Source organism: Cannabis sativa, chromosome 3, assembly GCF_029168945.1.
Source record: "Cannabis sativa cultivar Pink pepper isolate KNU-18-1 chromosome 3, ASM2916894v1, whole genome shotgun sequence".
Lineage (NCBI taxonomy): Eukaryota > Viridiplantae > Streptophyta > Magnoliopsida > Rosales > Cannabaceae > Cannabis > Cannabis sativa.
The window spans coordinates 44,335,270-44,348,195 of record NC_083603.1 but is presented as its reverse complement, the minus strand read 5'-3'; the positions used below and the strand labels follow the sequence as shown (position 1 = coordinate 44,348,195).

The window sequence follows — 12,926 nt, the reverse complement described above, 5'->3', positions numbered from 1 at the left end:
TTCAATAAAATTGTGCAAGCTATATTAAGTTTTTGTATCTTACACTTTGGTTGCAAAAACATGCTAAAATGTACATTTTTGCAGTGAAAAAGGTCAGTCCTTTACTCAAAAGTAACAAACTCATTTAGTAGTGAAAGTTATGGTTTTCCCTAGTACAAAAAGAACAAGAGAAAGCTCAATAAAGAAGATGGTATTCACCAGTGTCCGATCAATTCTCCATCCAAATACGCTAGCTCCCCCGAGATTCGACTCCATATAAGTAACTGTCAAAACAAATCAACACCATGTTTCAGTAAATTTCAAGCAAAAGTACCTATGCAACTAATTCTAAACACTAACAACTTCATTAACATTCTTAAACCCGAGTCTACTAACCGAAAGCTTGTCTCTTGTGGTACAAGGACAAGGATGAAGCAAGTTGAGCATTTGTAGGCACTGGTACAAAGTCTACAGATTCCAGATCATTTTCCGAATAGGTTACGGGTATTGATCCTCCGGTAATATCAGCCTCATTGTTAGTGCCATTGGTGACTGAAATGTCAACTTGAGAAGGATTATCACTAGAGTTGCATGTAACCAAAGCATGCCATTTGCTAGTAATGGATACAAGAGCTTGAGCTCTATGTGAAATCTTTGCAGCTCCATGGAGACAAATAATTATCCCAACAAGCTCAACAATACAGGAGACCTTTTATGAAAGGTAACCCAAGTTACATAATGAAAGAAATTTCTCAGAGAAAACATAAAAGCAAGAAAAGTTCAATCATAACAAACTTTCTAGTGAAACTTACTGCAAAATCGCCTCCATTGATGAGGTTGATGATTCCACGATTTCCTGTAGTCTGCAATAGAGCCATAAACTCTGAAGCTGTCACAACTAAGAACTCAAGGAGGAGAAAAATTCGGAACCTATGGCTAATCTTGGATAGGTTATGATTTAGGCGAATGTGTTCGGTGATGTATTCAGAAACATCTAAGTCCCTTTCTAAGAGCTTCCCATAATTCTCTAAGTGTATTATTTGTAAGTTGCAGACTAAATTGAACAAAGCACTGCCTGAAAGGAAAATTATGTTCAAATAAGTCCATGAGAAGAGCAAACCAAGTATGATAGCGGCGGATTGCCACCACGAGTCTTTGTCAATGTATCGGATTCTGGAAACTTCTCGAGCAGCCTTCAAGAGGAAACAAGGTAACACCCACACCACTAGTAAGTGGAAGAAGCCCTGAGTAAAGAGTATTAAAAAAACACTATGAGACACCATAGAAAAATACAAGAATAATCCCATTTTGTAATGACATTCTATTGGAGAACATTATCTCACATGAATTAAATGAGAAAGTATTGAATCATATATAAGAACATGGGCTGCTCGTTTTGAGATGGAACCTCACGAGTCTCAACACATTCTCATATTTCCACCATTTTTTTTGTTTGTGAGATCTATAATCATCACTCAAAGCAAATAAGAATAACAATTGATAGTTTCCATGTTCACAATTTCAACCAATTGGTTTTGTAGGGGTATAGAGTCCCTCTACAATCATCAAGAAAAAAAATTAAAAGAATCAAAATGTTCTCATTTTCAGCCAATTTTATTTTGTTAAGTAGAGTCTACAATCAATAATTAGATCAAACCATTTTCAATTTTTATTTTGCTAGTATCTGTCTACAATAATCAAAGCAAATAAGAATCAACATTCCCATTTTTCAACCAAATTTCCTTAGTCGAGTCAAGAACCTAAGAATAAAAAACCCATTTTTGAAGTTATCATTCTCAATCTATTTTCTCATGTTGAACCCACAATCATCAAGCAAATAAGAACAAAAATTGCATATCCAGAAATGGGTTCTGTTTAAAAATCGAATTGAAGACTTAAAATAACAGTAATTAAAGGTGGGGTTTTTGATGGGGGTGAAATAAAAACACTTACTTTGATCTTTCGTATGTATTCATCACGGAACTGGGTGACATGACCATGGTACCTATCCACAAACAAGAATTTTCGAAGGCCATACTTTCGAAAATTGTGAGAAATACATATAAGAGAAATGGCAGCCACAAGAGACTGAGAGACCAGAATTTGAAGCTCAAAGCTTTTGATCTGATAGTTCTCACAGTTGGAACAGTAAGAGACTTGGATTATTAAGAGTGGAAGTGCAATACCAAAAAGGAGGAAGGAGACCCATGAGAAAGTGAAGCTGAAAAATGAGTTCTGGCAGAAACCAAAGAGTGTAAGAAAGGTTTCTAAGTGATGAAGATAGTGATTGATCAACTGGGTATTAAGAGCATCACTTGTATCTTGTATAATAATTAATGGAGTTTCAGATTCTGTGCTTCTACCCATGGAATTATTGGAGCTCTCTCTATCTACAAGGGAAAAAGGAAAAAGGAATAGAAAATGGTTTTGCTTCTTTGGGAAAGTGTTCTAAACACTTGTTGTCTTTTTAAGCTGAAATGGGTTTTACACTTCGAATATATATGTAATTGAGTTCGAATCAAGACAAAATAATTGAACAAAAGAGAATATAAATAACTTGACATATGAATATATGATGATGGGTATGTGTTTGGGATTGCATGACCACTACTCATGTTTGCAAAGTAGTGATTAGCATTATCTTTTATAAATAAATTATACATTCAACTTCAAATCTTATTGGCACAAAAAGTTATATATTTATAGGTATTTGTCCTTTGAAGAAAAAAAGAGTAGAATTGTCTGTGTGTTTTATTTCCTTAATTTGAGTAATTTAGTTACTAACCTTTAATTCTGTAGTAAAATTATGATAATTAGATAAATATTATGTTAAATATAAATGGAATGTTAGATACTTTTTTTTCTCATGAGTATTAAATTTGGAGAATTGTGTCTCCCTAGATAATGATAAATATAATAAGAAATTATTAACATGTTATTGAGCTATATAATTATACATATAAGTTTTTTATTTTTTATTTTTTATTTTAAAAAATATGGGATTTAGGTTGGTACCATCATGGAGTTACTTTCAATATATCCTATATTATAATGCAAATCGATTCTCCTTGGTCAAGACTCGTGGGGTGTCATTTTCCCTTTTTTTTTTTTGGTAAATGGGGTGCCATGTTGAGTAATCATTTTTATTTTTTATTTATTTGTTGGTTCCATTATTTGTCAAGCACTTAATATATCATTACTATGGAGTACTTTAAAGTTATTATATTAATTGATTATATAATAAATACCCGCTAAAATTTGATAAATATATTATTATGCGAATAATATATATTAAGTGTGTAATAAATTAATGTGTAATATATAGTTTTAACTTATACTTTATAACTTATATATTGTAGCTTGAAGAAAAATTACAATTTGTTACTTGTAACTCTTTTGTGATCACATATAATTAATGCAATAAAAGAGTTGAACTTAGAGAATTATTTTGTACTATTTTATAAAATATAAGATTTGAATTGCAATTTAATAAAATTAAAGGGCTAATTAATAATTTTTGTAAAATATAAGTCCAAAATAAGATTTACTTACCTAAAAATAAGTTGGATTAAAATTATGTTTAAGATATATTTATTTTATTTTGATTTGTGAAATAAATGATTTATTTTGTTTTTGATAAAACTAGATTAGTGTAAGTTGGATCTAAAACGAAAAAGAATTAGTGTAAGTTAGATATTAAAACAAGCTCTTTATGTAAATAAATAAAGCAAAAGATAACGAGAGAGAAATAGAAAATAGAAATATTAAAGAAGTGAGATTTAACACCAAGAAAAGGTCTTTAATGTTTGAACAATGAACATACAAAATACTAGCTAGCAATAGCAAGTACTCAAAGAATCAAAACCTCCTATATAGGTTACAAAAATGATTTTATTGCAAGAAGAATATTAACTTAAGACTCAAGCAATTCGATAAGGGCAATCCTTCTTCTTCTTCTTCAACGAAGTAGATGATCATAACTTAGCTGAACCCTTAGACAAAGCGTGATTGACGAGCTCCCTCCTCAAGATCTTTCCCGCCGGAGATTTTGGAATTGCGTTGATAAAAGCAACCCGCCGCACCTTCTTGTAAGGAGCAACCTGTAATAAGAACAAACTCAATTTTAGTGTAAGAAGGTTGCTATAAAAGTATTATACACTAAATTACCTTTACTAAAAAGTTTGTAAATATCTATTTTAGATACATGACTATAATTCTATTCCCACTCTAATCACATTTTGTTTAGTCACAACATGATTATAATGATATTTTCTTAGTTGCAATTTTTTGCACCTTTTATAGTAACATTAATTATTGTAGTGATAGTGAAACTAATTCAGTAGTGATTGAAAAACATATAAAGCAGTAAAAATGAAGCTTGCCTTTTGGGCAACAAAATCTATAACTTGAGCCTCAGTGAGATTACTTCCAGGCTTTCTCACAACATAGGCCATGGGAAGTTGTCCTGCTACTTCATCAGGGTATCTATTCAATCATCAAAGAAGAAAAAATTAACTAAACTTGGCATAATAAGCTTTAAGATCACAATTTGAAAATTCTAATTAAAATCAGAGTAGTTACGGTATCACAGCTGCATCAGCAATATCAGGATGGGAGTGAAGTAAATGTTCTAATTCAGCTGGTGGAACCTGCACCAAACACATTTATTACTTACATTATTAGACTACAAAGACTAAAATCAAAATCAAATCTTTATTTTATTTTTTACATTAATTAAAATGTTATTATATTTAAAAGGTTAATTAAGATTTTTGTCCCTTGAATTTTAATATGTACCAAATCATCTTTTTAAACTTTTCAGGTCGTTAAAAATTTCCCTGAACTATTGAGATTGTTGAATTTAAAGACTTTTGTCTAATTTTATTCAATTTTACTTATATGACGATTGTCTATATACTAAATCATGCCCCTTAAGATGTTACAAGAGCTCAAATCGAGAGTAACACAAAGGATTGAGCTATTTTGGCCAAAGAAAATTTCAGAAATAGATACACAATGGTTTTATAGTTTGTGAATAATGTAATTGTATAGGAAAGAAGTAAGTGTTGAGATGAACATATATAGATGATTATTTAGACCCTAATTGGGCACTATTAGATTGTAAACAAGTGTTTTGTGAGCCAATACATATTCTGATTCAATATCAATAAAAAAAAAAAAAAAATTGTGCTTCTTAAATTTTCATTCACGTCAAACTTTCTTTAGTAAAATTGAATAAAAGTCTTTAAATTTAATAATCTCAATAGTTAACGACCTGAAAAATTTAAGAAACATGATTTGATACGTGTCAAAATTTAGGAAGCAAAAATCCTAATTAAACAATATAAAATCACCAACCTGATAAGCCTTATATTTGATGAGTTCTTTTAATCTGTCGACAATGTAAAGATACCCTTCAGAATCAAACATACAAAGATCACCAGTCTTAAGCCATCCTTCTGAGTCTAAAGTCTCAGCTGTTGCCTTTTCATTACCAACATAACCTACATCAATGCCAAGTTATTGTTTAAAATTTCTATATCTAATTTGATAACAAAAGCTACATTATGATATATAATACGTTACCTTTCATAATGAAGGGACCTCTAATCCAAAGCTCGCCTCTTTGATTAGGAGGCAATGGGTTAGAAGTATGAGGATCAACAATCATGGCTTCCATGTTCTCTGCTAAACGACCCACCGAAGCATACCTCTTTGTCTCTTCATCACCTATCATTCTCGTCACTGACCCTGCACTCTCCGTCAAACCATACCCCTGTCATAATATTACCAAATTATCATTCAATTATTCCACCACCAATTTTCAGAGATAATTTTTTACAATAGTGTTAATTATCATTTATAATAGTTTAGAAAATTGATAATATATATCTATATACTCCAGTTAAAATTTATGGGTTAATCCTATATTTTATTTTCATCAATTATATTTAAAGTTAGTTATATTAAAAAAAAATTGTTTAATTATTTTTCATTTTAGTGATATTAAATGAGACTATTTTCGGCCTGCTCTCATCTTCTTCTCAGCACCGGAGGTAAGGTTCATTCTGACATTCTTTTATCTTGTTCTCTCTTCAATAAGATTAGAGTTAAGTTCTCTTTAGTTTTTTGTCATTTTTTTCATCAATGAATTCGTGTAGGTTTGTTCTGTTCTAATCAATGTCAAAATATATAGAAAAAATCTTTAAAGTTTATATGGTGTTGTTTTCTTATAAGATCTACCATCAAGTTTTTTCTTTTGCATTTTAAATTTTGTATATTCTGTTTTTAATTTTATTATTTTTCTTGTATAATCTTGTTTTGATAGTTGTAAGAGGAAAGAGTACGGAGCAAACTATAAAGATTTTTTCAAAGAATTTGTTATCCAAAAATTTCTTGTTTCTATAATGTTGAATTGTTATAATGGGATATAATGTAATCTTTTTGTTATTGGTTTGTTCTATATTTGCGCCATTTTTATGGCTTTGGCGCCTTACAAGGCTATAGCGCCTATTATATGGCTGGCCCCTAATTATTTAGGGTAGTTTGTTTAAAATTTTACGGCTTCTTGTATTGAAAATATAACAAAATGTTAGCACAATAAAATTGCAAAATAAACTAGTTATGCACTAGATAAATTTTAAGTTAAAGTATGCTGTAAAGAAATTTTAAAGTGATATTTTAAAAATATTTTCAAGTGAAATAAGGTTTAAGGAGGATTAAGTTTAAACGATAATAGCTTTTAGCGTTGGTTCATATTTTTAGGAATTATTAGCAAAAAAGGAAAGTGGTAGAATTTAGTATTCAGATTCTAATATTATTATTTAAAATTAATCAAGTAATTTGAAGAATAATAAATACGAAGATATTGTAATAAAAGGAGGTGTGAATACTAATTGTCAAATGCGAATTTATTGTGTTCAGATATATTTGGAAAGTCAAACTTTATGGAATTTGGTTTGTAATCTATGTCGTATAAGAAGGTATCATTATAAATGTTTTATGGTGATATAATTTTTGGAAGTTTTACAACTTGTCTTTTGGAAATTAAAATAGGAATAATTATGTCATAATAACTGAATTGCATTATTTTAACTAATTTCAATTCAATATAGATTGATTTGATTATAATAAAGTTTTACCATAAATAAATATGTATAAAAATTAATTTTTTTGGGATAAGTACAATAAAGAAAATTGTAATTTTTTGGAAATGCAGACATTAATAATGAATTAATATGGTTGATTTTGTTTATTTTGGGAAGGATTATGGAATTAATGGGTCATTAATGCTTAATAATCAAGGTTATTTTGTTTCATTGTATTGAATTAGACTAATCATTGATAATCAAGGTTATTGAATACATTATTCGTTGCTTACTTTATTATTGCGATAATTTTCAAAGTAAACTTTTGATATCCTATGGATGGGAGCATTGCAGGTTTTTGTTATTACTAGATTACATATCAAAAGTTTTTAGGTTTTAGGGTCTTAGTAAGGGATAGTAATCCTAAGATGATGATGAAGTAAAATACAAGAGTTAAGTTGCTACTAGCCAAAGGGTTTCCCTTTGGCTAGTTATAGTATTTTATATGGGGATCTAGGTTTTCAATTTTGAGTTTTGAGTGTTTCGATCGGATTGATTATTTTCTAATAAAATTTTTTGGTTTTTTGATTTGTTTTCAGTTTATTCAGATTCATTAGCTTTGGTGACGACTATCAACAATGGGGAGATGTATTTCAACAAGTTAGGAGTGTTGTTTGAAGATGTTATAGCTTTATTGTCTAAATTTCCGGGGGCAGTTTTGTCCCATGTGGCTCGCTCTGAGAATTTAGCGGCCCATGGCTTGGCAAATCATGCTCTGCGGTTAGACGATGAGCTATCCTGGTTCGAGGAGGTTCCAGCGCTGGTGGCGGACGTAGGCGTCGTAAATTCATGAGTGATTCTAATCACTTTGTCAAAAAAAAAAAAAAAAAAATTGTTTAAAATTAAACCCAGGGTTCTATTTTTACCATTTTGAAAAATATAAGATCTATTTTGTCATTTAACAAAACAGAGGGTCTAATTGGTAGCTTTTGCAAAACACAGGGTCCAAAATGATATTTAAAAAAACCAGTTCTCATAACAATTTTCACAGATACTGAACGGGTTTACTCAGTTATGGTAATTTAGTTTTGCATCTCTCTTATTATTTTTTTTTTTTTGAAACAAATAACATTTAGTTTTTGGTATCAAGAATATTAAATTTTAAAATAAAATAAATTAATGTAATGCATTTGGACCTTCTACGTGTCCATATTTATGAGTTAACAGAAGTGGTAGTAACAGATGTAAGAGAATTGTAACATTAAGTATTTTTACCTCCAAAAATAAAGATAAAATATTTAAGTGTACATAAAATCTAAAATTTTATGTATTTATACTACAATTTACCCATAAATATATTAGGGACATGATTTTGTCCCGTGATTGTACTTTCACGGAATGTATTCCGTGATGTACGACAGCCGTTAGATGATAGAATTATTTGATCTGAGGGCGGAGCTTGATCTAAGAGTAATTAGGGTTAAAAAAAATAGTAACGCACCCTGACACTCATTTAATGTACCCTGAGGCCCATCTAATGTACCACAGAATACATTCCGTGAAAAAACATCACGGGACAAAATCGTGTCCCAAATATATCAATAATAGTACAATTAAACCATATCAATATAAGTGTAGCAAGGAAAAAAAAGTATGAGAAAAGACAAAAACTACTTGTTTACGTTCTTTTATAAGTAGAGATATATTATATTAAATATAGTTATATAATCAAAAAATATAATTTTTTGTTTAAAAACTAATATAATTTAAATTTAAATTAACTATTTATATCTCTCTAATATCTTTTATCGACTATATAATATAAATATATTTTTTTTAAATATTGCAATTTATATTTAAATATATCTAATATATTTAAAAAAAATATGTTATTTTATACTCTGTATTTTGTAAAATTATTAATTAAATTATCGGTTTTGTTAAATGATAAATTGTATTTGTACAAAAAAGAGTGAGAAAGTGATCAAATCATCAATCATATATCTATATGTGGTTCTTGATTTTTATTATTATTTTTTCATATTTTCATTTAAATGCCTAACTAACATTTATAGTTAACAGTTGGCTTCCATGCATGTCATATCACTCTTTTTCTATACAAATATGATGGTTTTTGAGAAGTGTATTATTGGACATCAATAATTTTTAGCAAGTAGTATTTTAGAATTAGCTAATTATATTTTTTATTATATAAAATTGATATTTAATTATATTAATAACAATAAAATATACCAATTAAATTTTGAGAATAGAGGAGAGAGCCATTGTCCTAGAAGTCCAATCTTTCTCTTTCACTATAATTATGGCGTATAGGACAATAATGGAAGAAATTACACTCTATACCTATTTTTAAATTTTTACTTTTATTTTACTACTCTTTAATTTATACAGAGTTTCATATGTCATATTCCCACTATGTGCATTATGAACTCTAATTTTAATAAATTATGCGAGATTATATTTAGTACTTTAATTGTAAAAGAGACTATTAGAGAATATTGTCCCACATAAATCAAAAATAAAAGTATTGAGCCGTATATAAAAACATGTACTACTCTACTCATCACTAATTAATTTTGAGATGCACCCCATGATTCTTAACATAATATTAAAGCAAAGATTGATGAGAAAAATAGCTACTATCTTATTGTCTTGCATGGAGTATTTATTAATTAAAATTATTTTGGAATTATATTAGATTAATGTGTAATAAAAAGAGATAGTTTTGAATTTATCCCCCAATAATGTATGTGACAATGAGGTTTGGTTTGAATAGAAAAACAGTGTAGTAAGAAAAGTCTAGAAACGTGGAATTGTGTATGGCCGTAAGAGGAGGACGGTGTCACGGAACAATAACTAGAGTGGGGATGGGGCCAAAAGAATTTTATTTCTATCTATATCATTGCTTTTCCACCAATCATATTCTATCAAAACATCAATAAAAATCTACTTTGAAAATAAATTATTTTTTTTAATTTTATAATTTTTTATAATCAATTTAAAATTGAGACTTAATAATAAATAATAAGAAGAAAAAAATAACAATTTAGGTAAAGGAAACATCCTAATACCAAGTTATATCAAAAGGTAATTAAATATAAAATCTCTCACATTATTTCATTTAATAATTAAAATATATATCACTAATAACATTAATACTCATCCTAAAATATGATAAGTATCATTTTAGTAAAGTATTTTTTGAACAAAAATAAGATAAGCATTGAGTAAGCATATAAACCAAATTAGGATTACTATAATTGCTAAAACTAGTTTATTATCATACAGTCAAAACTATTTACATTATTATCAACTAAGTCCTTTAACTTTGAATAATATCCAATTCTACTTGCTTTTACTATCACTATTCACTACAGTCCCTGATTTTTTCTTCTACACTCATCACAATTAATGACTACAATCTATTTACAATAAAAATTAATAATTATTTAGCTTGGTCGAAAAAATGGTGTCACCTAAATTATTATTCGAAAATTAGAGAAAGAAAAATATTTATCATATTTTTCGCAAATTGTAATTGTTAGTGAAATAAATATAATTAGTAATTTTACCCTAACTTTAATCACTATCAAAAGGGAACAATAAAGACAAAATATGATAGTGATATTATGAGATGGTAAAATTGATAAATTATTTAAGAAACATTCTCATATTTTCAGTAACGGAAAATATTTAACATCTCTAACAGTTATTAGTAAGAAAGTTAAACGTAAAAATAGTTATTTACTTACATTTAAATTTGTACTAATGAGTTAAAACTGACCTGAGTAATTTCCACATTTGGGTATTTGGCATTGAAACTCTTGATAGTCTCCTCACCAAGCGGCGCGCCGCCGCATCCGAGCAGCCGAAGCGAGCTGAGGTCGTACTTCTTAGCCAGCTCCGAGTTAACAAGAGCCACCACGAGCGGCGGCGACACCGGCATGTACGTCACCCTATACTTCTCCACGGCCCTAAGCATCGTTTCAAAATCAAACCTCTCCATCAGAACCAACGTCTCCCCCAAAGTCACCGCCCTCGCCAGCATGAAAAATCCGAACACGTGGAACAACGGCAGCGTAAACAGCGACACCGGATGCGGCTCCGGCTCCGGCTCGCTCGGCTCGTACTTTAGCTCGTGGTAGCCGGCGATTATGGCGATCAGATTCCGATGAGTCAAGGCAACACCCTTAACTCGTCCGGTCGTGCCGGAGGAGTAGAGAATCGCCGCCGTGTCGGTCTGTGGGACCGGTTCGAACGAGTCCCCCGAGTCGACTCGGTCGAGCATGGAGAGAAACTCGGGCGAGTCGAGGAGTATGGTGGGGAGAGAAGGGGGAAGCTTGCGTGCGGTTGATGACGTGGCGAATGCGATTGCGGGTCGGACGAGTTGTACCTGGTGAGTCACCTCGGAGTCGGATCCTACCGGGTTGGCGGGCGAAACGACAACGCCTAGCGACATTAGAGCGAAGTAAACGACAGGTACGTGTACGGAGGTTGGGCAGAGGACGAAGGCGGTGGTGCCACCTTTGGAGGAGGAGGAGAGAGAAGGGAATTGGTATTTGAGAGAGAGAGCGAGTGAGCGAATTTGACGGAGCAAATGGGAGTAGGACACGTGGAGTCCGGAGGAGTAGTCGATGAGGGCAGGTGTGGTGGCTTGGGTTTCTTGGGTTGTACATGAGTTGAGGAGAGAGAGAGCGTATTGGGAGAGAGAGAGGGGTTGAGAGAGAGGTGGTAGAGGGACCGGTGGTCGGAGACTATGGAAGATTTTTGTTTGTGGGCAGAAACCACTTTTGGGATCGATCCAACGGCTGTGATTCATCTCTTCCGCCATGGCAGTTTTGTTTATGAAAATGAAACTGTGTCACAAGTCACAGTCTCACTTAGTTTTTGACGAAACTGTTTCAGTTCAGAGTTTCAGACAATTAGTATTAATAGAGAGAGAGAGAGAGTTCGACGTGGTGAGTTTATATATGTTTTTGACTTTTATTAAGTTTGACTAAGCCTTATTTATTGACTCCTATATTGGATATTTAGTTTTTCATTTTTTTAATGGTTAATTTGGAGTTCTTTTCACCAAAATACCTATATTTAAATATATTCTCTGAATTTTTTAAATTTATCTATTTTTATTTTGGAAAATTTAATCTGAATTAAAGTTTAGTGGACATAATTTGGTACATGTGAAAATTTAAGGGATAATTTAGTAAATATCAAAATTTGAGGAGCATAATTTAATATATGGACAATCACAAAATTAATAAAATTGAATAAAATTAGACAAAAGTCGTTAAATTTAACAATAGTTTAAAAAGAATTTTTAATGATTAAAAAAGTTCAGGAAATATGATTTGATACATGTCAAAGTTCAGAGAGCATGATTATAAAAGTAATATTGTTATGTTTTAGTATATATATTTAAAAAAAAAAATGGTTAATACCATTTTAGACTTTTGTAAAAGTTACAGAATGAATCTTCTATTTTGTCAAATAATAATTCAGATTTTGTATTTTTTCAAAATAGTAGAAGATAGATCTTGAACTTAATATTTTGTTATAATACCTCCAAGTTAGGCTATTATTAAATTTTAATTTGATAAAAATTAAGGTTAGAATCTATTTTGTACTATTTTGAAAAATACTCAATTAATTAATAAATTTTACAAAATACAAAACTTGAAATAATATTTATCTAAAAAAAATTATGAAGGTTTTTTGTAAAAATGTATTATATTTGAAAAAAATAATAATTATGATATATTTGGTTTAATTTTTAATGTTGTATTATTTTTGAAACTATTTCTGTTGTTATGCTTTATGTAAATTTTAATATTTAATTAG

The 12,926-nt window shown here is 30.2% G+C and overlaps 2 protein-coding genes across 2 annotated transcripts; both read right to left on the bottom strand.

The window, feature by feature from the left end:
- On the bottom strand, positions 1-2,645 carry LOC115708761 (uncharacterized). Its single transcript, XM_030636774.2, has 4 exons — positions 1,933-2,645; positions 792-1,223; positions 376-688; positions 1-263 (listed from the first exon to the last, which is right to left on the bottom strand). Exons 1-4 carry the CDS (start codon positions 2,344-2,346, stop codon positions 121-123), a joined length of 1,302 nt encoding a protein of 433 aa, XP_030492634.1. The 5' UTR covers positions 2,347-2,645; the 3' UTR covers positions 1-120.
- A 1,083-nt stretch (positions 2,646-3,728) lies between these two features.
- On the bottom strand, positions 3,729-12,158 carry LOC115709924 (4-coumarate--CoA ligase-like 9). The gene is made up of 6 exons (XM_030638186.2): positions 10,873-12,158; positions 5,566-5,755; positions 5,338-5,483; positions 4,561-4,628; positions 4,362-4,464; positions 3,729-4,079 (listed from the first exon to the last, which is right to left on the bottom strand). Exons 1-6 carry the CDS (start codon positions 11,917-11,919, stop codon positions 3,954-3,956), a joined length of 1,680 nt encoding a protein of 559 aa, XP_030494046.2. The 5' UTR covers positions 11,920-12,158; the 3' UTR covers positions 3,729-3,953.
- Between the last annotated feature and the right edge of the window lie 768 nt (positions 12,159-12,926).